Source organism: Furipterus horrens, unplaced genomic scaffold (genome assembly GCF_987537825.1).
Source record: "Furipterus horrens unplaced genomic scaffold, mFurHor1.1.pri manual_scaffold_7, whole genome shotgun sequence".
NCBI lineage: Eukaryota > Metazoa > Chordata > Mammalia > Chiroptera > Furipteridae > Furipterus > Furipterus horrens.
Window position 1 is genome coordinate 133,157,993 of NW_028327177.1, and position 26,832 is coordinate 133,184,824.

General features: G+C 38.4%; 1 protein-coding gene and 1 pseudogene across 15 annotated transcripts in view; one reads left to right on the top strand and one right to left on the bottom strand.

The window, feature by feature from the left end:
- Positions 1–24,265, bottom strand: part of LRRFIP2 (LRR binding FLII interacting protein 2) — a 94,992-nt gene extending 70,727 nt beyond the window's left edge. For 7 of the 15 annotated variants that reach the window (XM_090284486.1, XM_090284492.1, XM_090284493.1 and 4 more), the window contains exons 1-2: positions 23,962–24,265; positions 5,398–5,543 (exon numbers count right to left, since the gene is read on the bottom strand). In XM_090284486.1, the coding sequence (XP_090140612.1) occupies positions 5,398–5,487 (90 nt within the window). In that variant the 5' untranslated portion in view covers positions 5,488–5,543; positions 23,962–24,265. Of the gene's footprint in view, positions 1–5,397; positions 5,544–10,155; positions 10,268–18,189; positions 18,301–23,143; positions 23,357–23,410; positions 23,460–23,961 lie in introns of those variants that run through there. The other 8 variants (XM_090284490.1, XM_090284494.1, XM_090284481.1 and 5 more) reach the window with 7 other exon arrangements.
- Positions 23,718–24,713, top strand: LOC150005252 (uncharacterized; annotated as a pseudogene).
- Positions 24,714–26,832: the final 2,119 nt, after the last annotated feature.

Here is a 26,832-nt window from a genome sequence, read left to right on the forward strand (position 1 = left end):
TTCTGAAAAAATAACTCACATTTCATAATCTTTAATACATTTTTCTGTGCCATCACTGAACAGTTAAATGTATTTTATGACCTGGCCAGTTGGTTGGGGAATCATCCTGTATACTGAAATGTAGTGGGTTTGATTCCTAGGTTGCAGGTTCGGGGTGTGTACAGAGGCAACCAGTTGATGATTCTCTCTCCCACTTTCTCTCTAAGGACTAAAAAGAGGTTTGTTTTTTTAATAGATTTTATTTATTTTTTAGAGAGAGGAAAAGGGAGGGAGGAGAGAGACAGAAACATTGATGTATGAGAAAACTGGTTGCCTCTCACACGCCACCAACTGTGGACCTGGCCCACAACCCAGGCATGTACCCTGACTGGGAATTGAACTAGGGATCTTTTGGTTTGGGGGATGACACGCAACCCACTGAGCCACACCATCAGAACCAAAAAAAGGTATTTTAAGTAAGAATAATTCTGCCTCCTATGGAGTTACTTTTTCAGACAAATTCAATTTGCACATAACAATCTGAACAAAACATATACAATGATCAAAAAAGTGTCAGGATTAAGAAAGACTCAAAGACTTGACTTTGAAATCTTAGATCTCTTTAGGGCTCAGCCTGAGGAGTGATTTTCTTCAACTCCATACTTTCTCCCTAGACAGTCTCACCCACACTCTTGATTTAAATTACCTTCTGCATGCTGACAAGTCTCGAAGGTTTATCTTCAGCCAAGACCTCTCCTTTGACTTCTTGATCTGTATCCCCAAAACTGCCTTTTCGAAATCTCCACTTAGAAGCCACATAGGCACCTTAACGCACGCTAACATAAATTCATGGTCTTCCTCCCTACACCTCCTCCCCACTCTATCCACCCAGATGCGCAAGCCAAAGCTGAGCCACGGTGAGGACTCAATGCATTCAAGTACTTAGAACAGTGTCTGGCACATAACAAGAGCTCAGCAATGTTAGCTGTTATTTTTGTTAATCTTTGAATTCTCAATACTCTTTCAATCCCAAAAGCTTGTCACAGTCTTCCCTCTGACTGGAAAGCTCATCCCAACATCTGAAATTCCCTTTCCCCTAAATAATTCCACTCATCCTTCAAAACCCATGTGGAAGGGTTCTTCCTCAGGGAAGCCTTCCAAAGCCTGAGTTCCCCTGTCACACTCTGTAATAAAACCATTTACTGTTTACCCAAAGCACTTAACATAGTTGTAAATAAATACAGTACTGTGTTTCCTCAATTCTAAGAATGCCACTGATTGTGATATACACTGACAATTGTAGCTTTCAATTCCAGAAAAGAAATCACCATACTAAATGTAAACATTAATCTTGAAGGACAAAAGGAGCTGAAAATTGAAAAACTACTGTATTAGGTAATCCCTTGTTTAGTGTCTATTATCTTCTCTAGAATCTAAGCTACATAAGGGAAATGACCATGTTATTTCCTGCCCATTTCATATCCTCTGTACCTAACACAACATCTGTGAAGAGCAGATGCTCAATAAACATTTACTGAATGAATGACATTCTAAATTCATGTTTTTTAAAAACCCTATTCTCAAATGAAAGATGGTATTAACGCTCTTAATTATTGCTGATTATGATAATTCTTTGCATTTTTAAAAGTGGCTATCCTTGCCATAAGTTTTTTAGCCTTAATTTGCCATGGCCTAAAAATGAATAAATGACTCAAATAAAATAACAATAACTATGAGAAGATCATCAGCTCTAGCAAACGATTTCAATTACCATTCCATGAAACAAAAACAATGGACAGTACCTTTTAAACTAAGCACAATTCTTCCCTTTGTATCCTTCTTCTCAGGCTGCTAATCCATAATCAAAAACTACGCATTTTTGTTTCTCATGACTAGAGGCTCAGAGCAGCTACTACCTCCTTAGATGACAAAATGCAATCCAACCAAGTGTCCATTAACAAAGAAATGGATAAACAAGATGTAGGAGATGCATACAATGAAATATTATTCAGCCATATAAAAGAATGAAGTCATTTAAAAGGGGGAAAAGAAATAAAGTTCTGATACATGCTAGAATATGAATAGACCTTGAAGAGATGATGCTATGTGAAATAAGACAGACAAAAAAGGACAAATACTGTGAAACTCCATTTATGTGAAATATCTAGAATAGTCAAATGCAAGAGACATAAAGTAGATTAAAAGTTACCAGGGTATGGGAAAGGGAAGTGGGAAGTTATTGCTTAATGGTAACATAATTTCCGTGTGGGGTGATGAAAAGATTTTAGAAACAGACAGTGGTGGCAGTTACACAACAGTGAATGTAATTAATGCCACTAAATAGTACACTTAAAAATGGTTACAATGGCACATTTTGTTACATATATTTCAACAAATTTTAAAAATTAGTAATGTAATATACCAAATACTATTAGTATATTTGAATTACATACTTCAAATGGGTGAATTGTTATGTGAATTATATCTCAATAAAGCTATTTTTAGAAATGAAATGCAAAATTTCTAGTAGCCACAAATGTTAAAACAGCCACAGAGCTTTCTTTGTTCCTTACTCTTACAAGTAGGTTTAAGCACCAAATATGTAGCATAAAAACAGATAGACAGATATATTGATACCTATCTATCTATCTATCTATCTATATATATATATATAAATGGAACAGAACAGAGAGCCCAGGAATAAACCCATGCCTATATGGTCAATTAATATTTGACAAAGGAGGCAAGAACATACAATGGGGTAAAGACAGTCTCTTCAATAAATGGTGTTGGGAAAACTGGACAGAAACATGCAAAAAAAATGAAACTAGATCACCTTCTTCTACCATGTACAAAAATAAACTCAAATGGATTAAAGACTTAAATATAAGATTCAACACCATAAAAATCCTAGAAGAAACACAGGTAGTAATATCTTAGACATTTCTCTTAGTATTATTTTTTCTGATGTATCTTCTCAGGCAAGGGAAACAAAAGAAAAAGTAAACAAATGGGACTACATCAAACTAAAAAGTTTCGCACAGCAAAGGAAACCACCAACAAAATAAAAAGACAACCCAATGAATGGAAGAACATATTCACCAATGATACATCTAATAAGGGGTTAATATCCAAAATTTATAAAGAAATCATGAAATTCAACACACATACCCCCCCAAAAATCCAATTAAAAAATGGGCAAAGGTTCTAAATAGGCACTTCTCCAAAGAGGACATACAGATGGCCAATAGACATTAAAAAAGATGCTCAAAGTCACAAATCATCAGAGAGATGCAAATTAAAACCACAATGAGATATCACCTCACACCTTTTAGAACGGCTATCATTAAGAGGACAAGAAATAACAGGTGGTGGTAAAGATGTGGAGAAAAAGAACTACCGTAAACAACTGGTGAAAATAAAACTTGGGTGCAGTCACTATGGGAAACAGTATACAGGTTTCACAAAAAATTAAAAATAGAACTTCTTGGCCAAGTGGCTCAGTTGGTTGAAGCATCATCTCGTATACCAAAAGGCTGCGGGTTTGATCTCTGGTCTGGGCACATATGGAAAGCAAACAATTGGTGTTTCTCTTTCATATTGATGTTTCTGTCTCTCTCTCTCTGTCTCTCTCTGTCTCTCTGTCTCTCTCTCTCTGACTCTCTCTCTCTCTCTCCCTGCCCCTCTATGTAAAATCAATAAAAACATCTCCTTGAGTGAGGAATGAATGAATAAATGAATGAATGAAAATAAAACATAACAGAACTTCCATATGATTAAATAATTTCATTTCTGGGTATTTATCTGATGAAAACAAAAACACTAACTCGAAAAGATACATACACCCCCTGTTCATTGCACTATGTTTACAATAGTCGAGAAGATTTCAGAAACAATATAGCAGAAAGAGTGGTTAAATGCTCAGACTTCAGAGCCAGAGTTCATCTGTCTGAATCTAAGCTCTGCTATTTCCTAGCTATATGACCTTAAGGAAGTTACTTAACTTTTCTGTGCAATGGCTTCTTCATCTGCAAAATGAAGATAATAATAAAGCCAATCTCAGAATTTTGTGAGGATTAAATTAATTAATGCATTTTAAATAGTTAAAATAGTGTCTGTCCCATAGTAAGTACTTAGGTGTTGGATGTTAGAATGCTATTCAAATTTGTAAATAAAACAAGAGACCCTTAAAAATAAAAGAGTTCAAATACTTAATGACAGTACAAAAATAGCCTAGAAGGTACTGGTATCCTATCCCCTTAAAGAAATCTGGGTATACCCCTCCAGTTTTGGAAGTAAATATTTTGAGCAGTTTCAATTTTCAACTAAAACTATGTGGTTCCAAAATACTCCATTTATGCAAATACTTAATATTGTTATAAAGTAATAGCCATTTTATTTCTTTTTTAAATATCCTTTACCTTTTTATCTAAAAATATCTCACTGTTATAATTTTGTTAAAGTAATATAAATTTTGTCATCACTTTTTAGAATACTTTTCTTTGCCTCAAATATCCTCCTACAAAATTTGACTTCTAATTCAAACGTTAACTGAGTAGTTTACAAGAGGAAAAATGTAACAATAAGCTGGGCCAAAAAAGACTGTGTAATATGTCGAAAGGAAACAACGGTAGGTCTAAACGTACTACGAAGCACAAAGAGGAAGTGATGAGGGAATAATTCTCACCAAAAAAAATATGTATGACTTAATAATACAGCACTCTAAGCAATTCTTGTATCAGATTAGTTTAGGTCAAGTCTGCAGCCATAGATAGAGCGTGAAACAAAGTTGGCACCTCACTAAGAAATCACAGCTAGGAGTTATCTTAAATTTCCAAAGTGCAAAAGGAAACATTGCCAGTGATTCAATAGGTGACACCCTTTCCTTTTTTTTCTCTTTTTCTGAGTTGTCAACAAACTAAAACAAAAATGCTCTAGAAGCCCTGTTACTAGTTAAAAGTTAAACATAAAAATTCCACTGCAATATTTTAAAAAACAGTTAAGACACTGAATCTAAGCAGATACCAAATAAGGATTGTTTCTGCCAACATTTACACAGAGCCTCCTGGAATATATTAACTGTATATGTAGCCTATGGAGCATCTATAATATAGCTAGCGTATCTTCATGATTCTAATTACCTTAAGTTCCAATGCTGAAGATTAATTATAAAATTCAATAGATCAGGACAACTACCTGGAACTCAAATAATCCACAAAAATAAAATGAAAAGTTAATTTAAATGAGTTGAACAGATATCCAAGGAGATGGCAACTATATTTTATTCTAATACAGTATTTCAGAAGCCAAATACATTTTATAGTAAACATTATCAATGTCTGTATAGTTCTCACTCTAGCATTTTTACAACACTCTCATCTGTACATGTCAGTGCTGAGAGGGGTTTTCCACACACACCTCTCTGGCAATGTTACTCAAAGCTTCATCTTCAGCAGAAAATCGGTCTTTCACTGGCGTTCTTTTCCTTCCAGAGCCAGGCGTCCCCATCTTGTCTTCCTGATCTTCTTTAAACTCTGAAAAACGATTTCAGTCTGTTTTCAGCTCTGAAATAAAAAGAAACAATAATAAAGGATGTTTCTCTTTGTGCAGTTCTAATGCTCATTTATATACTATATTCGCTTTTAACAAAGAAAAATTATATTTATGTATAAATTTAATCACCGAAAACTTTTTCTCATTTTCAAATTATTCCAATAATTTTTAGAATACTTAAATTTATACTAATCACTGAACCGCCCAACCCTTTTTACTACACTACCCATGGCAAACTTTGAGAATATACTATTAGCCTCAGAAAACTGCAATCAACATCGATTTTACTTGTTTAAAACTACTACAGCTATTTCTAAAATTTACTTCTGTTCCTGAGGGAAAAATAATTTTGAGAAAAGTCATTCAGCTTAAAACTTTGAGAAAACACGTTTAAAAAAATTTAATACAGTAGTCCCTCTCTATATCATGGTTCACTTATCGTGGCTTCACTGTATCGTGGGATTTTTAAAAATATTATATTTAATTATTTATCGCAGATTTTTCACTATATCGTGGGATTTTGCGGTACTGTATATGTATGTTGTTAAAGTTACGTAGGTTTAAGAGTGTAGAATATGTTTAAGAACATAAGTAGTGTTTATAAATGTGGAAAAGGTTAATAAGGGACTGGGAATGGTTTATAAGTGTGTGGGAAGGGTTTATAAAGCCTTAAAATATATATAAATACTAAAATGAATGTAAAGTTCCTACTTCGCGGATTTTCAGCTATCACGGGGGGTCTAGAACATAATATCCACAATAAGTAAGGGAATACTGTAGTGCCTTAAAGTACAAAGGTAACTGGGCTTTTTCGAGTAATTTAAGAAACAATTCCAATTAAACCACTACCACATAAAAGATCAAATGAAGGTTTATTATACTTCAATTAACAATAAGCAACACTGTCCATGCAACAAATATCTGAGTGCCTGCTATTGCCAGGTACTAAGGGGGGGGGGGGTACCAAATAAAGTGATAAGCCAAGTTGACATACATCTATGGATCCATTATTGCTGTCAGCATTGTAGACTTATTTTTAGGAGAAAAGAAAAATTAATCCTCCAGGATTAAATAAGAAGGATGATAAAAAACCACCTGACTAACCTTTTAACACAATACATATTTGAAATTAAAGATTCTCAGTTTGCGTGATCTCCCTCTCTCCTATACACATTCCTGAGAATTACAGCTCATTTAGCTAAATACCCATTAACTTAAAAAGTTTCCTTGCTTTAACAAAATAAACTGGTGAACCTTCAGTACACTGTGAGTCACAAATGAATTCTCAAGTTTGTCATAACAAAATAAACTATATATATTAAAACTATAAGTGACTTTAATGTACTAGAATTTACTTGATTCAGGCAAAATAAAACAAAACCACTCCAACCACTCCATCAATCAATTCACTCTTCCAAAAGTTTTCTCCAGTGAAAATTCTGGCCATTATCACTTTTTCTGGCACCACTTCTTATTTCCCATAGTACTAGCTTGCTATGTTTGTCAATCAGAATGAAGACTGATGAGTGTTACTCTGCCATAGAAAATATATCTGGATATAAGTAAGAAATGAACTCATTTAAATGGAAACCAACAAAAAAATAAAAATGAATGTCTAAAAGCAGCAGCTGACAAATCCAAGCTACAAATCAGGATAATTTCTGAAAAGCACAGAAGAATTTTCTCATTAGTCTCCCATTCTCCTCATCCTCAGCATAATTTTAAGATCATTCATCACTTAATAGTAACAGTATACAAATATTAGTCACGTCTTGAGAAAAAAGCAGTATGCAATACAAAGTTTCAGACTAGAGTGACAACTTAGCTAACACACTGTGGTATCATCCAGTAATTGTCCTTCAGCCAGCTTTCCAAGGACACAATGAAAGACATTTCACAGAAGCAGGAGACAAAAATATAGGCATTTTCTAATTCTAGACACATAAAAATAACTACAGAAGAAAAAGAAAAGATTCGGATGGAAGTATATGCAACAGCAGTTTCATTAGGAGAAAAGGAGGATTACAGATGCATATTTTTCCCTTCTTAATTCTCTAACATTTCAATAGCACTGGGAAAAGATACATGCATTAAAAATAAAAATAAAAACATGCAAATCCAAGGCTCAAAGGATAAACCGGCCCCAAAGTGTTTCTCACCCCAATTAGGCAAAACATACTATACAGCTGAGAAACCCCATCTGATGGCTGCTGGTGGTAGGCACTCTTTTGAATATATTTCTTTCTCCTCTTTCCCCAGAACCCACAACTGACAATGCCTTAGACCTTAGACCTGCCGGGATATTCCTTGCACACAGATTTACATAAAGAATCTTTTCTTAAAAATGCCTCAAAATGACACTGTTTCAACAAGTTTCAGGCTAACTAGTCCCGAAAGTAGGATGACAAACAAAGGGAGCGAGGCAGAGGGCAAACAGGACAAGAGAACAACTTCCGGTCTGTCTTCCCGGCCTTATCCACAGAGGGCTCCTAGGTAAGTTTATGTGACTAACTGGCCAGGTCCTCTCACCTTTTGCAACTGTACAATAGGCACACCAACCACTACTTACTTAAAAAAATCAATCTAGTGCTATAGAAAAAAATTATATTATTTATACTCTGTAGGCAAACATCCGAAAAAGTTTTCAGCTCCTATGCAATCTTGTAATAACTCCAGAACAGCTGTAGGGGAAAACCCTTAAAAGAAATACGATTCCAGGCATAGCCAATGGAAAACTGCTTTTCAACAAAATGACAATAAGGACGTTGACTTAAATATATTATTTCCAGTTTCTGATCCTAAAAGGAATTTCAGTGATTTTCTATCCCAAGGAGCTTTCCTCAAGAACACTTTTCTTCAGGAGCCATGTTATTCTCCTCCAGCTTTCTCTTAGTGGTATTGACCAAACCAAGAGCTAAACCTTTACACTGACAAGAACAAAACTGCCTGTATTTTGCTAAGTCCTTTACATGAACAACGTCAAGCCTATTTTCTCCAGATGGTTTTATCATTAAGTATTGGTCTATCTAAGGGAAAGAAGGGAAGGACCTACAGAATGTTGTGGAATATAAAATTCCAAAATAAACAGATACTGTATATCAATAAAGCTTTCTCTTCCCCAGTGAGCTTCTCACATAGCACAGTTCTGAAAAACAGGCATTTTGCCACATTAAGTGGCACTTCAATTACGAGATTGTTCCCTTTTGTTGAGAACAGAATGTGTATGTAATGTCAGTACGTCACATTCTAAATACAGCACACTTAGTTCTGTCTGGATACTGATAGTTGCAGTTCCCTTATATTAAGTATTTCATCATGGAGAACTCGAAACAGTGGCATGATTAGTCTTTGCATCAGCGTTGTCATTACAGATAACGCTGGTCTGCACAATAAAACACTTGGTAGTTATTCATAAGCAATTTGCAGTATCTGGAATGGCACCTGAACTAAAGACTTAGTGTGACTACATCCGAGTTCATCTGACTGCACAAGCAGCTTCTGCGCCACCCTGCCTACGGCCTACACCCTGGTTTCTCCATCTATAGAGCAGAAACAACTGTCCCAGCTATTTCACATGGGTGATGTGAGGCTCAAAGGCATTAAGATAAATGCAACCCCTTAGTAAACCTATAAACCACTCCAGAAGTGTTTAAAGTGTCATGAATTAACTACCTCTTTTACATATTTAGCTTATGAAGTTGACAAAGGGGCAATCCTTTCCTTTCCTTACAGTTTCATACTTTCAACTAAACAAAAATATCCTCAAGTTATTTCCTCCAACATGCATCATAGGATATCATTTGCCATGCTAAGGAGTTTTGCTGAAGCATGGAACAATCTGGAAAAAATAAAAATGCCTATAGTATAATCATCATACTATACAGCATACTTACATGATAAAATAAAAAATAAAAATATTTAAGGTACACTGTGGTATTTAAAACATATTTTTCAAAGTCTAAATGAACACACAAGTTTGGGAGGATGGCTTTACAATGGGTGTTAGTCAACTTCTTAGAACAATTGACTTAGAAGGAAATAGACAAGAGGGGTGATTAAATGGTGCAGTTAGAATCTACGCACACCCTCCTATGTAGTTTTTACTTCAAAAGAAAAAGACCTCTAAACAAATATCGAACTCGGGTCAATGATACGCATACTGAAACACTGAGGGTTGAAGTGTACTGTTATTGCTGCTTATTTTCAAATGCATCCCCCCAAATGAAATAACAGATAGAGGAATGAATATAGGGGATAGACACGTGATCAAGTACAATAAAACATTAATAGTATAATCCAGATAGCAGGTATATGCATATTTACAGTAGAACTCTTTTAACTCTTGTTTGAAAATTTTTATAATTAAGTGTTAGCAAAAAACAAACAAACAAAAAAACTGGTAGAGAATGGAAGACAACTAAGTTAAGACGAGGCATGGGAACTGGGAACTGCAATTAAAAATCCTTTTCTGAATTTCATTCCACAGTGTTTTGTGGTTTTCAATAAACAAAGCAGGACTATAAAAATTTATGCCAGTCGCCTTGGCTAGGTGGCTCAGCTGGTTGGAGTGTCATCTCACACACCAAAAAGGTTGCAGATTCCATTCCAGGTCAAGGCACATACCTAGGTTTGATTCCCGTCCAGGTACATGCAGGAAGCAAGAAAGCTACCAATTGATGTTTCTCGCTTTCTCTCTCTTCTCTCTCTCTCTCGCCCCACAGCCCTTAAAAGCAATAAAAAGGTCGCTGGTTTGATTCCCAGTCAGGGCACATGCCTGGGTTGCAGGCCAGGTCCCCAGTTGGGGCACGTGAGTCCTGAGTCCACACCAAGGTATTTCATAGTGAAGTGTGAATTCCAACAGGGAGGATAAGAATGACTTTACAAGCTTCTAAGGGTGGGAAAATCAGGTCAGGTATAAAGGATTAATAATTAATAATTAGAATGGCTTCAGACCTCCAAAAGTAATTCTGAAACAAGAAGACTAGAGTGATTCCTTCGAACTTCTGAAGAAAAATTACAGACAACCTATACAGTCTGTGCCCACTCAAACCATTCTATCCTCATACTTGATAAAGACATTTTCAGACATGCATGGTCTTAAAAGTTCACCACTTTTACACCCTTTGTCCACCTGCTACTAGAAGATATACTTCATCAAATAAAAGAGAAAATCAAGATAGAGGAAACTTAGCAAACAGGAAATAAATCCCACAGAGAAGGGGAGCAGCAGGGATTGATCTCCAGCAGGATGATAAATATCCGAGGAAGAAAGATACAGATTGAAGGAATGGGATTCAAAAGACATAATGGAGGGATGTCATCACCAAAATCTCCACAGCCTTTGAGACTTCTTTTTAATACAAGGTGAGCCTTGTCCAGGTTTTTATTAGTTTGTCTTAACCCCATGTTGACCAAGTTCCTGCTGCCCCCTCTCCCCAGTGCCTAGACTGGCCGAGAATTTATTTCATAGCGTTTTGCTTTTACCTATTCCTGACAGCAAGAGCATGATAAGCTTAGAAGCAAAAATACAAAAGTAGGTTTACAGATGCTGAGTACACGAAAGAGTTTATTCCTGCATTTTTATTAATTATTGTATTATTTTCCATACAAACAACTGTAAACCTACTTTTGCCCCACCCTGTATATAGAGCAGCCTAGTCCCCCAACCATATTTCTCTGAGATACTCAGCACCTTGTAAAGACTTCGGCTCTTCCAGATGCCCTGACGACTGTGGTGAGTCTTACAGTTTCCCAGGACTAACAAACTTTCCCAATGGCTTACCAGAAAAGATTCTAGGAAGACTCTGTCCAGCTTTTCTTCTCCTGGGAACCTGCACTTAATAGTGGCAATGTGGACCTTTCCTTTCATAGCTAGGTTTATACTTGCTATTCAGTTCTTCAAAAGAAACAATATACTGCTTAGGGACACATACATACTATGGCAGATATTGGCTTACTGTTCACTAAGCCCTTTCCCTTTTCTGCCTACAGCTATGCTATGTTTTACGGACTTCCTTACCATTACCTGCAGCCATATAACTGAGTCCTAGCCAGTGGAATGAAGGCACAAGTTTGCCATGTCCATACCTGGCCCATCAAACTTTCCTCGCAATCTACCACACCCCCTCTCTTTGCCCTCAAATCTGCCAGCAACCAAATGCAGAGACAGCAGTAAAGGTCTGAGGTCCCAGAGGACAGCTGAGCCACTAAATGAAAGGGGCCTGAGTCCCTGGATGACTGTGGAACAAACTATTCCTTTGCCACTGTTTCCAACTCACAGCAGACAGAGATGTGAGTGATAAATAAACTTTGTGCTAAACCACCAAAAGGTGGGGGTTGTTTGTTAACGTAGCTTAGGCTACCCTCACTTATAGAAAGAGATGGTAGAGCTATTTTCAGTTTTTCAAAATTAAACCACATATGGATTAGAAATACACATAGGGAACAGGGGGTGGTCCCAAAAGAGTGATTAACATGTAAAATGGGGCTGCGATTACTTGGAGGGGAAGAGATACCATTAAATAACACATACAGGGAACCTCTTGCACAAATGTAATATTCAATTTCTTGACTTAAGTAGTGAGACCAGATGCCCATTTTATTATTCTTCCAGAAACTATATTTTCTTTTATATCTCTCTGTTTCACAAATAAACTAATTATTTTCCTCAAAATAAATTAGATAGATAAATAGAACACACACTTGAAAAATATGTTGGGAAAAATACGGTGAATAGAAAACTAAGCAAAAAGAAGCATCTCTTCACACCCTGAGAAAACTGAAAGTTAAACTAGAAAGGAAACAATCATGATACAATACTTGGCTGAGTAGTAAACAATATTTACTGAGTTATAATAAAAACACCAACAAGTGATTTAAAATTGTAAAACTGGCATGTTGCAGGAAGGGGAATTGGGAGGAAATAATGAAGAAATAAAAAGTAATGATAAAAACCACTAGTAATTTCCACCACCTGGAGATATTCTTAATTATGCATATATGTTTTATAAACAAAAATGGGTTTGTAAAATATGTGCTATTTTGTAACCAGTTATGGCAGACAGGCTCTAAGGTGGCTCCCCACTATTATCCCCTCTCCTGCTGCTGTTCACACCTTTGTGTAAACACCTCCCCAGGAATGTGGGCAGGACTTGTGACTTGCTTCTAACCAATGGACTACAATAAAAGGTTATGAGATGTCATTCCCCTGATTATGTTACATTACACAAGACTGTGTAGCTAGCAGACTTGCACTAGACTCTCCCTGATGGCTTGCTGAAATGGTCATATATGGACACATCATGGGGCAAGGAACTTCAGGTTGCCTCTAAGAGTGAAAGCCGCCTTTACAAGCTTGAAGAGTCCTAAAACCACAAATAAATTAATTCTGCCAAAAACCTAACTGAACTTGGAAGCAGATTTTTATCAGTTATGTCTCCAAGTGAGAATTCGGCCAACACCTTGACTGCAGCCCTGCGAAACTCTAAGCAGAGGACCCAGCTCAGTCATGCTCAGAATTTTGACCCACAGAAACTCAAGGATAATAAATGTGTGTTGCCTTAAGCTGTTAAATGCATGTAATTTGTTACACAGCATTAAAAAACCAATACAACAGCTTTTAAAACATTGGATGAATAAATTTAGCAAAGTTGTAAGGATACAAAACCAATTTTTAAAAAACAGTTGCATTTCTATACACTAACAATGAATAACCCAAAAAGGAAATGAAAATGATTCCATTTAAAATATCATCAAAAAGAATAAAATACTTAGGAAAAAACTTAGCAAAGAAGGCAAAACACCTGTATACTAAAAACTATAAAACACTGCTGAGACTTCCAGCCAAGATGGAAGTGTAGACAGACATGCTGTGTTTCCCTCCACAACTAAGAAGGAATACAACTACCTCAAAACTAGAGACAACCAGAGGTTCCAGAAAACCGAGCTGCATGGAAGTCCAACAAACAAAGACATAAAGAAGAAATACTCATCCAGACAGGTAGAAGGGGCGGAGCTGGGGCGGAGAGGACGCGGTGTGGTGGTGGCAGTAGCAGGCTGGCAGAAAGCACAGTCACACATTTTAAAAAGTCAGGAGGGACACCTGGGGAGCGTTCTGAGCTCCTCACCAGACTGAGAAGCTCACAGTCCAGTGTTGGGGAAAATCAAGCCTCATTGCCTCTGACTGTGCAGACCAGTGGGGGTTGGGGTGGAGAAAGAAACTGCCAGTCTCTCAGCAGAGTCCGCTTGTTTAAAGGGCCCCCACGGTCCTAGAATGTCCGCAGACCCACCCACTCTGGGAACGGCGGCCAGGGCAACAGCTTGAGAGGCGCCGGTCCCATACAGAGGTGGAAAAAGTGACTGGAAAAGGGGCAAGTGCTGGGCAATCGACATTGTTCCCTCTCAGACCCCTCCCCCACATACAGCGCCACAACGTGGTGAAACAGGTCGCCCTGTACTGACGAATCCCTGAGGCTCCACCCCTTACAACGTAACAGGAGCAACAGCTCTACCTAAGACACAGAGGGAAACAAATACAGGAACCTGTCAAGATGAGGAGACAGAGCAGTATGGCCCAAAACGGGGAATGGATCAAGGTTCCAGTGGGAGAACTAAGTGAAAAGGAGACAGTCAATCTAACAGATGAGAAGACAGACAACCTAACAGACAGATGCAGAATTCCAAACACTGGTGATAAAGATGCTCACAGGCTTGACAGATATGCTTGAGTACAGCAAACGCATAAGGGAATAAGTGAAGGCTATGCTAAATGAAATGAAGGAAAATCCACACAAAACTAATGGTGAAAGGAAGAAAACCAGTGTTCAAATCAATGATTTGGAACATAAGGAAGAAAAATACAGTCAACCAGTACAGAATGAGGAAACAAGAATTGAAACAAATGAGGAGGCTTGGGAACCTCTCGGACAACTTTAAATGTGCCAACATCCGAATCACAGGGGTGCCAGAAGGAGAAGAGGAAGAGCAAGAAATTGAAAACTTATGTGAAAAAGTAATGGAGGAAAACTTCCCAAATTTTGTGAAGGAAATAGACATACAAAGTCCAGGAAGCACGGAGAGTCCCAGGCGAGCTGGACCCAGAAGGGACCACACCAAGACACATCACGATTAAAATGTCAAAGGTGAAAGATAAAGAGAGAATCCTAAAAGCAGCAAGAGAGAAGCGGAGAGTTGTATACAAAGGGGTGCCTATAAGACTGTCAGCTGATTTCTCAAGACATTTTGCAGGCAAGAAGGAATTGGCAAAAAGTATTCAAAGTGATGAAAAGCAAGGACCTACAACCAGGATTACTCTATCCAGCAAGGCTATCATTGAGAATGGAAGGGCAGATAAGATGCTTCCCAGACAAGGTAAAGCTAAAGGAGTTCATCATCACCAAGCCATTATTATATCAAATGTCAAAGGGACTTACTTAACAAAAAAACGATCAAAACTATGAACACTAAATGACAACAAACTCACAACTATCAACAACTGAATCTAAAAAATAAAAACAAAATCCAACTAAGCAAACAAGAATAGGAACAGAATCATAGGTATGGGGATCATTTGGAGGGTTATCAGCTGGGAGGGGGAAGATGGAGAAATGGGGAAATGGTGCAGGGGTTAAGAAGCATAATAGGTTGGTACAAAATAGACAGGGGGAAGTTAAGAATAGTATAGGAAAGGGTGAAGCCAAACAACTTATATGCACGACCCATGGACATGAACTAAGGCGGGTGGGATTGCTGGAGGGAAGGGGGATACTGGGCAGAGGGGAACAAAGGGGAAACAAAATTGGAACTACTGTAACAACATAATCAATAAAATATACTTTAAAAAAAGATTAGGAAAAAAACATTGCTGAAAGAAACTAAAGGAGACATAAATAAGTGAAAAATCACTCTGTGTTCAGATTAGAAGACATATTGTTAAAATGTCAATACTACCCAAAGAAATCTACAGACTCAATGTAATCTCTATCAAATCCCAATGACATTAAAAAAATATTTTTACTGATTAATTTTAGAGAGAGAAAGAGAGGAAGCGGGGGAGAGGCTGACTTATTATTCCACTTATTTATGCATCCATTGGTTGATTCTTCCATGTGCCTTGACCAGGGACAGAACCTGCAAGCCTGACATATTAGGACAATTCTCTAATCAACCGAGCTACCCCACCAAGGCCCCCAATGACGTTTTTTGCAGAAGTAGAAAAACCTATCCTAAAATTAAAGTTTATGCGGAATCACAAGGGACTCCAAACAGACAAAACAATATTAAAAAAGAACAAAATTGGAGGTTATCACACTTCCTGATTTCAAAACTTACTAGAAAGCTACAGAAAGGAAAACAGTGTGTAACTGGCATAAGGACATAAAGAATATAACAGAGCCCAGAAATAAACCCTGGCACACAGTCAAATGACCTTCAACAAGGGTGTGAAGACGAACCAATGGAGAATGGACAATCTTTTCAACAGATGGTGCTGGGAAAACTGGATATCCACGTGCAAAAGAATAGAGTGATCCTTGCCTTACACCATCTACAAAAATTAATTTATAGTAAATCAGAAAAATAAATGTAAGCTAAAACAATAAAAACCCTTAGAAAAAACACACATGAAAAGCTTTATAACATTGGATTTGGCGATGATTTCTTGGATATGACACCAAAAATACAGGCAACAAAAGAAAGGAAAATAAATTAAATTTCATCAAAATTTAAAACTTGTGCATTGAAGAATACTATCAGTGGTAAAAAAGTAACCCACAGAATGGGAGAAAATATTTGCAAATCATCTCTCTGATAAGGGACTGATATCCAAAATATATAGAGAACCCCTAAAAGTCAACAACAGAATAAACAACACAATTTAAAGATGGGGAAGGGACTTGAATAGATATTTCTCAAAAGAAGACATACAGATGGCTAATAAGTATTATGAAAAGATGCTCAACATCACTAATCATTAGGGAAATGCAGATCCAAGTCACAATGAGAGACCACTTCACACTGATTAGAATGGCCATTAAAAAAAAAAAAAAAAAACAGAAACAGAAAGTAAGTGTGTCAAAAGATGTAAAGAAACTGGAACCCTTGTATTAATACACCACTGCTAGGACTGTGAAGTGGTGTAGCTGTTTTTGGAAAATGTATGGCAATTTCCCAAAAAATTAAACACAAAATTGCTATATGACCCAACAATTCCACTTATGGGTAGATAAATGAAAGGAAAAGAATGAAAAGGAAAGGAGGAACTTAAATAGATATTTATATACACTTGTTGTCATAGCAGTATTATTCTCAACAGCCAAAGGCTGAAAGCAAATCAAGTGTCCATCAACATATATGGATACACAAAATGGGGCATATACATACCATGGAATGTTAACTCAGCCCTAAAAAGGAGTGAAATTCTCATACATTCTACAACATGGATGAACCCTGAGGACACTGTGCTAAGCGAAATTATATGATTCCATTTATATGAAGTACCTGGAATAGTCAAATTCATAGAGACAGCAGTAAAAGAGTTGTTATCAAGGGCTGTGGGGAACGAGGAGCTATTGTTAATGGGTAAAGTTTCAGTTTGGGTTCATGAAAAAGTTACTGAGACAGACAGTGGTGATGGTGGCGCAAGTGTGAATGTACCTAATGCCACTAAATTGTACACTTGAAGTATTTAAATGGCCAATTTAGTCATATCCGTTTTACCAAAATTTATTTATTAATTTTCCAAGTTTCTAACCCACACCTTTAGTCAATTAACATTCAACCAAGGAAGCAAGCACGTACAATGCCCTGAAGATATTCAATAAATGGCACTGAAAAAATTGGATATATGCAGAAAAAACTGAAACCAAGACCACCTCCTTACACCACATACAAAAACAAACTCAAAATGGATCAAAGCCTTAAATGTTAGAACCGAAACCATAAAAATCCTAGAAAAAAACTCTGGCAGCAAAATCTCGGACATTGCTCGGAGCAATTTTTTATCAGACATACCTCCCCAGGAAAGAGTAACAAAAGAAAAAAGTAAACAAATAAGACTATTTTAGCACAATTAAAACAAAAACAAAACTCTGGATGGGTAGCAAAGGGTGAACTTGATAAGAAAGGGGGACAGTGACCGTCTCATTCCTTAACAGCCCACGTACAGTAATACCCACAACAGGGGAAGAAACATCTACTCTAAAACTGATTCTTTCTTTCTTTCTTTAGTCCTATAATTCTTGGATGACTTAACTGAAACTTTTTTAAAAAATTGCAACAACATGCATGCTTAATAACTGTACTGTTTGTTGTTATAAATGATTTAAACCACTTAACAGGAAAATAAATATTTAAACATCCTAATCCTCTGCAAACGGTATACTGTACTCCCTTTAACTTAGAAAACAGAGAGCCAAAAGATTGTTCCTAGCTGTTAAAATGTTTCTACTTAGAAAGGTGAGGGATGTCGAAAAACAGCGAACAGAACGAGTAACTTAAAAATTAATTTCCTAAAGCAGTAGAGATGCGTTATATCAAAACTAGAAGGAAAACTAAGATATACAGGGCTCCAAGTGAAAATCATGGAAAAGATAAACTAGAATTCTTTTTAAAAAGTTTTAATAATCCACTTCTGAGAAAATAAAACACCCTCACACGTGCCTTTTACTCCAACCAATCTTCTTTTCCACTCTCACCTCTGCTCTGTTCTAACCTCTTTTTTTCTTCTTCTTTTTCTTTCTTTCTTTCTTTTTTTATGAGGGGAGCAAAAGTCTGAAACAAGGAACAGAGATAACAGGAATAAACCAGACATAGGAATAGAGAAGAAAAAAAAAAACCACACTGCAGTTTATTTTTTTCTCCTCCAATTGAACACTAAACACATCATCATTATCAAATGCTAGCTATCCAAACTTCCACGGGCAAGGAGAAACTGTATCTCCTAGAGTCACAACCTAATATAAAGCAAAAGAAAGGATGCAGCTTTTGCATCTGTAAATTAAGTCCGTGTGCCAAATTCTTCAAACAACTTTGACTGCAATACAGGCTACACAGTTAAATATGGTGACATGAACCTTGGTCCAAAGGGTGGAGCACTAAGCTCTTTTACAGCTTTCTAGTCTAAGAAGTGAGATCAGTTAAAGAACTTTAAACTCGAGTGTTTCATTCACTGAGTATACAAAACACCGACGTTTTCATGAGAAGCACAGGGTACAGGCAGCTATGCTGGAAGATAGCGTCTGGTAAGAACCAAGAGTTTAAAGAGGTAACTCCATGATGTTACACATGTAACAGCTGAATGGAAAGAAGAGAACAAGAATCTGGGAAGAAGCTAATTTCTCTGCATGAACTCAAAATAATCCTGCAAAACAGTCCATCATTCCCAGTGTCCTTCTGATCCCATTGACAAGTGTGAAAATCTCTGAAGTTGACTATTTCAAATAGGGGTATGACCTCCCTATGCCAGTAATAGTAATGTTTTTGCCCTATTGTAAAATATGTAACTGATTCTTGGAAAACATGCTTAGAACCAGAGCATAATACCCATATTGGTACAATCCTGTTCTCCTGCTTGTACACATTTTTCTAAAACACTTTCCTCATTAGTTTTCCTTAATCATGCTCTTTTCTTTAAAAAGGAAGACAAAAAACTGGATCCTAGGATATGCATGCTAAGCAGATGTTCACTGCAAAATGTAGCCTTAATCTTCTGAAGGCAAATGCAATGCCTTTATAGGCTCCCTCTTCTATGGTTGCCACTCTTCCTAAACCGCAGGCCTTCCTGACTGGCAGCAGGGCCAGGACAGATTACACGAATGTGGTAGGTTCTATCAGGCAAGCTTTGACAAGGCCTCAAAATAGACCCTGGGCACCAGCCAGGGAAACTGCCACTCACAAGTTCCAACTTCATCATAACATGTTAGCCCCTCAGCACTTTTTCTTTTTTTTCTCTAGTCTCTCTTATTTTAAAAGGGCAAAGATTCCTCAACCTCTTCCTGGTCATGATTGAGCTATATAACATAGAAATTAAAATTTTTAAACCTTTATTCTGCTCACAACAATGCAGAATAACAACTGAAACTGTACCTACCTTCTGCCTTGGCAAATTAACCCATCAATAGCACTCTAGTTTGCCAAAGGATTTTTTGGATCTCAAACTCCACAGAGGTTTATTTTATTAACAATAGACTAGAATGAGGAAGGTAATAAAGGAAAAAGAGGTGTGTTATGTCTTTCCCTTGTGACTAATAATATAGTAGCAGACTTCAGCAGGGCAAGAAGTTAAAATATATACAATGTAAAAAATAAATAAATACTTAAACTATATACAATGTTTTTAATTGATATTGGTCATAAAGTCCTAAAACAATCAACCTACTACAAAAGGTATTCATTTAACTATTACCAAATATAAATGACATGATTTGTCTGTAACAGCACCAGTCTTTAAGCCACAGTATTTTTACCCTTACCAGGACAAATAAAACTAAGTACCTGTTGCTCTAAAATGTTTTTTAAATTGCTTTATAAAATACAGTTGCAGTATTTTTTTAAATGGAGAGGAGGATAAAGAATACAAGTAATTAAATTGAAAAACCAAAATAAAAAAAAAAATAAGAAAAAGAATACAAGTAATTAAGAGCTCCTTTCTCCTTCTTCAAGGTTAAGAAAGAAGTTAACTTCTATTATAAAATAAAGCCCAATGTAGGACTGAAATACATTTTTAGATTTCACAACTTAAGTTGCAATCCTGCAATCACACTTTCAGAAATACATTCCACACACATACTTATGGATTAGTGCAAAGATTTGTATATGGGTTGTTCATTATAGCAGCATTCGTAGAAAACTAAAAACATAAATCCTAGTAATAGGGAATGGTAAAATAAATATAGGAAATGAATAAATTATGGTTCATCTACACTAGGCAAGACATCCAGTCTTTTTTAAAAAATCGCATGGGAAAAGGGGGTGAGGAGGAAGAAGAGGATATAAGGGGGATAAATGGTGATGGAAGGAGACTTGACCTGGGTGGTAAACACACAATACAATATACAGATGATGTATTATAGAACTGTACACCTGAAACCTATATAATTTTATTAACCAATTCACCCTAATAAATACAATTAAAAAGTAAAAAAAAAAAAAAGAAAAGAAAATCAGATGGACATATGTGCTAATATAGAAAGATCTCTAAGACATCAAGGATAAGAATGAAAGGTATAGGACATTTCTCCTAAACATATGTGATTATACATGTAATAGAAAATTTGGAGAAGGATAAGCAGGAAACCATTAACAGTGGTTGGCTGGATTAGGGGTTGGGGATTGAGAAAAGGCTAGCAGTTTATTGTAGAAGGGAGACTTCCTTTTCACCATATAACATTTTCTTTTTAAATGTTTGATCAATTTTAAAATGTCCTACAAAAACCTACTGAACTCACAAAGTGAACGTTCTCTTTCCATATATCCCATTTCCTTCCTCCTCTTAAACATTTCTCTACTGCTGTCCGTACCACTGGACAAAAACAAAAGCATACATATGCAACAAATCTCAGAGTTTCTCCAAGAAAGAATTCTGTCTCCCTCCCCAAGCAAAATAAAGAAATAACAGGACAAATGGAAAATGCAGAAAATATGATAAACCCAGTTTTTTAGCTTATTGTTTGATTACTTTTAAGTCTGGGCCCAATTTATTAAAAGCCAGAAAGTTTTAAAGGGGCAATGGAATACACACACAGACACTCACTCCTCAAGTGTCCTATCTATCACCTTAAGGAGAAAATGGAGAAAAAGGACAGTTATTTTACTCACAGGGTAAATTTGCTCAACTTCTTCTGAAGTTTAAGAGTTCTGAATAATGGTCGTAAAGTCTATTTATTCTGTGCAAACTGGAAAAGGTAGTATGTTTTCCTGGTTAAAGGACCATCTCTCTATTCAGATTCGTCAGAGAGAATGCTACTGCTTGTATCTGAAAAGAAAGGGATACGAAAGGGTCTCTATTTCATAGGTGCAATGATCTTAGGATGAGAGCAGAGAATTTTATTTCCTCTTAAGTGATTCCTCATCAACATTCCCTGCACACTGCAGGGAGATTTTTTTTCTATCCATCATCAATTCTGTTCCTTTTTACACCAAGGGCAAGATAAACAATTCACAAAGAGCTTTGCAAGAAACTGCTCCCTTCCACTCATTTCTAGTAAAGATCTGGTTCTGGTTTTGTTTTGAGAGAGGAAAACTCTTCTTTGTCAATACTCTCCCTATCACATTTTTCTTTCATTACAGAGATGCTTAAATCCTGACCTAAGAAGGTTTCCCTTGCAAGACTGTCAGTGATGGAGCCGGTGGTTTCCACGAGGGATTTCCATTAAGGGTATCTCTGTTCATGGGGAACTGAAACGCTTATGTCATTAATAACTGGACAAAAATCATTAGGGAACACTCTGAATATAAGAATGGATAACCTAGGAAACAAGATGCCAAAATTTAGTCAAAGAATTAAGTGAATTTGGTAAGCAAGACCAACAGGGTCAACTTACCATTACTTTATCACTGATAACTGACTAACGTTCTTTACAAATGAAAATCAATGTAAAATAAGCTGAATTTCAGAGAGAAAAAGAAAACAAGACGAAGGATATCAAGAACTCTGACTCAGTTATTTTACTTAACAACATTTTTAAAAAGCCGAAATGTCAAGTTACATTTCAGCATAAAAAGTTATATCTAGTTTAAAATGAATTTGCTCCAATAATAAGTCACAACTTCAGTACACACTTTTTTCTATACCAGAACTTAAATAAGAACTCAGTATACATAGTCTCATTCCACATCATTTTTAAGGAGAGATTTGCAAAATGAGTGAGACCTTTCACTCAAAGGACTATTTTGCATGCTGCAGGCTCTTTCTGTGAACTTCCCCTACCTTAACCATGGCAGCTCTCCTCTTCACCAGCCTGTGTTTTGTTTCTAGAGCCCTTCATTTATCTCCCCACATCAGGCACAATATGGGTCAAAATCACAACGACCCACTTGGGAACTAACATCCAAACATCCTGCAGGAGTTCTTTTTTATTTCCTCGCCATACTTCATGACAATAAGTATCCAGCAACAAACCTAACAACGTGTGATACAATCCTCCCTATAAAACGAGTGAAGAAGGCATCTAATAAAACAGGCAGTAACCAACTTCTGGCTTTCCTCTACTCCAACGTTAAGATCCATATCAACGATTCACCCAGTAGTGACCTAACTTCCTAAATGAATCACACTTCCCAAAATTTTTATTCTACATCTGTAGAATACCATGTCATCATGGTCTGTATTTGTTAAAACCGAACACGATGTTGATAACACAGGGTTAATTCTGCAAGACTGTCAAACCACAGCAAACCTCAAGTCCCTGCCAACTAACTCTTATCTGCTACATTTTGCATTCTCCAAAAACAGATTTATCCCCCAAATAAAATGCTATCTTGAATTTTTTAATGTTATTTTAAACATTAAGAACGCATCCATCATCCTCCGCTCTCCATCGCTGATGCGATTATTGCGTCGACATTCTCTTCCCATTGTGATAAAAATAATTAATGGCCACTCGGTTACCCTCACCTTTATCTTTTGGCCAATTTACCTACTCCACGGTTTTTCTGTTTACGGCAGGAATGCTGAGTCATGAAATGGAAACTCACAGAAAAAGAGCTACAACCTGCGTAAAGTTGAGGATAACACATTTCCCTCGCCACGACCCAGCTGCCCGGTATTTGTATCTCCCACGGTGAAAACACAGCCGAGCAAACACCTGAGCTTCTTCCCCCCAAAAGAAAGAAAAAAGAAGTGGGTTTCCTTAGGTTCCCCTGCTTCTTACTGGATACCCACAGGCAAGAGCAGCAGGCCTGACTGGACTGCGGAGTGTAACCATCTGGGTGTGAATGACACCCCTTATTAGTCAAGCATGAAGCATGACACTCCTAGTACGCGCCTGTTATGCCCGCGCGCTTCAGTTCGGGTCAAGGAGAAAAGGGAAAAAAATGCCCCAAAATGCTACGCCCTCCGCTGGCGTGACACCGCTCCCTGGGGTGACTGCCTGGGGACAGGACCGAGAGAGCCGCGTCTGGGAAGGAGGAGAAGGCGCCACGAGCACCCGCAGCGGAGGGACAGCAGCCCAATTTAATTTCTCCTGCAAATGGGAGTAACCTCTTCCCCTCCCGCGGACGGTGGGCGCGCGTTGGAAGTCCGGGGTGAGGCCGGAGACAGGCGGAAGGCAGGGATCGACCCCGACCCCGGAGCCCGCGGGGGGACGCGGCCAGCTCCGGGGAAGCCCGGCCCCCAGCAGGGGTCAGCGGCGGCGCGGACCCCCGGGCTGCACAGGCCGGGGAGGGGGACCCCGTCCCTGCTCTCCCCCGAGCAGCGGGAAGAGCAGCCCTTACCTGTCTCTGGGCGCGGGCTGCTGGCTGCGGCGCCTCCCGGGAAGGGCCAGAGCGCGGCTCGCCCGCCCGGGGCCGGCCGGGAGTCCGCCGGGGCGAAGAACGAGGAGCAAAGGGCGAGTGGCGCGGAGGGCGAACCTGGTCCCAGGTCCCCGGCCAGGCGGGCCGGGCTGGACGCGGCAGCTCCTGATGCCGGTGACCAGTCAGCCAGCCACGCCGGTGTCCTCTCGACGCCGCGGCACAGACAGCGGGAACCGGCCCCGGGGAGGAGCCGCAGCCCGGGCCGCGGGCGGAGGAGGCAAAGGAGGGGCGGGGCCACAGGGTCGATGACCCGCTAACCCGGAAGTAGTTGTGATGGCGGCGGCGCGCGCTACGGGATGGGCTTGAACCCGGCCGGGCGAAGTGTACCCGACTCTCCAGTGGCGAGCTGCGCGCTACCGCGGGAGTGATGCTCCGCCACCGCCAGCTGCTGGGGCCGCGCGGGAGGGAGGGTGGGGGGGCACGACCACCCGTGGAGTGGAGGCCGGGGGCGACCTCGAGGTGCTCCTCCACGTCCACGGTGCCTGCGCAGCCCCGCTGCCCCCAGGACCTGAGCCGGGAATGTGAATTGATAAGCGTGCCTGTTCACGGGCTGCACCTGCTGTGGTCGCCTCTGAACTGCCCGGCCTAGTGGCCTTGGTTAAATGGGCCCGGGTGGCAGTGACGACTGTAGGAAACAAGTGTGCGAGGGTGAGTGGGTGTGATTGAAATGCTGAAAGCCTCATTTTCAAAGTGAAAACGAGTGATTTTAAAAATGATTACCTGAGAAGAATGGGGCGGGGGGCGCTGGATATAGAGTCCATTTAGATAGCTGATAGACACAGGCCTGCCATTCATTCCAAAAGTCTCTCTCAAGAACCACAAGGTCCAAGGCACCGAAGACCAGGATCCTGATCTTTGTGCGGTAGGCGGATTTAGGCAAACAAACAAGGTAATGACAGATTGTGTAAGGCTCTGCAGGAAATAACAGTGATGAATGAGATTATTCCCTTTGGCTGGATCAGGTGACTGGGGAAGAGCACTAGAGGAAAGTGACAGTTGAGCAGCCTCCTGGGGAAAAGGCACGAAATACATTTAGACACAACTTAACATACAGGACTGGAGGTTCCGGAACCCCCTGGATAAACCCTCGGGTTCCAGTCTAAGGACCAGTCACTAAAGCCGTCTAGGGGCCGTTTCTGTGCTTCTGCTATTTCAGGAGGCTTGCTCGCCCTTTAGCATTTAAGGGGGCTGGGACTACGGCCTTGTTAGGAGAAGTTCAGGGCATGAATTGAGGAACTTTGGTTTCTAGACAGTGAGATTGAAACAGATGCTTTATTGCATTATACCATCAGCCTTGAAAGACAACTTCAGCTTTTCACTGTTTCTCTTTCCATGTCACTTTTTTCTCAAACCCATGACTTTTACCTGGGATCCAGAGGAGCGTAATCTTCCCAAAAGAGCGTACTATTTTATGATCCGAATAAAGAATTAATGACATATTTTGCTAAATCAGTTAAAGACAAAATTAAATGCCAACTTGCAAGAGAGAGTACCTATTCAGGTAATGATGCATTACCTGAATAATACCAATAAACTCAATGATGTTTATTAAATATTAGTTTATATAACTGCATAATTAATGGAAAGATTGGATAGTATTAGGATGAGATTCTCTTGCCTTTTAAAAATTTTACTCTTTAAACCACATGTTTTGGCTCAAACCAAACTAAGAGAGAAATATTTTGTTGTGTCTTCTGTGAAAACTGGACAGGAGCTCACACTTATTGGGTACCTGTGATTTGCAGAGCATTCTGATAGCACTTAAGTATATTATCCCTCGCAGTACTAGGACCAGCCTTAAGATACAGAGATCACCAAACCCACTTTAATAACAAATACATTGAGACTGTGACTTGACTAAGTAGAAGGGCTAAAATTTGAACTCAGATCTTTGTGGCCCTATTTCCCTTCACACCATATCGCTGTACTTTAATATTTATTTAAGAGGGCAATATAAGTGAAGTGTCCAGACAAGCAAATTTCTATGTTGCTTTTAAGTTTTTATTATGAAAATATACTTTTACACAGGACTTAAACGAGTCCGTTTTGGAACTTCTCTGTTTTACTTCTCCTGTTATAGGATACTTGCCATCTATTTGGCACTGTAAAAACTACTCCACTTGTTTTAAGAGTTCATATTGCCATGTGTCTTTTGAATACTCCCAAGAATGTTACAAAGGATGATGCTAACATGACGTTGTCATTGCCAGGGGGTTCTGACTAAATGCATCACTCTGAATGATTTCGTAACCAGAGTTTCCCTGCACATTGAGTGATCGTTCTGCTAAAAATATGAGTTCCCATATCTTGATGGAATATTCTGACATGTACTGCCCCCAGGTCTGTGTGGTCTAGCTGCTTTAGGGAAAAATTAACAGATGAAGGAAAATTTTGCAAGTGTTTATACAGTTTTGAGGAATGAGGTAGTAGAATTTGTACATTTTTGTTCCTTTCATATCAGATCCTTCACATTTTTCTTTGATGATGTCAGGAAGTAAAAATTTTCCTTTCTCAAGAGCAAACACTCATTTTTGTGGTTTTTAAAAAATTAAGTTGTCCTTTGTGAACATAATGCTATGTTTCATTCTGTACACATATCTGAAAAACATTAATTCAAACATTAAAAATAATTGTCACTTTTCAGAGCCTAGTATTTATATTTGTAAAGTGTCTGCGTGCGTTTGTGTGTGTGTGTGTGTGTGTGTGTGTGTGTGCTGGAAGCATTTTTTAAATTTTGGTTAACTCCTTACAAACCTATGCAAACATAGCAACTATGTACATTTGTTTTAAGTA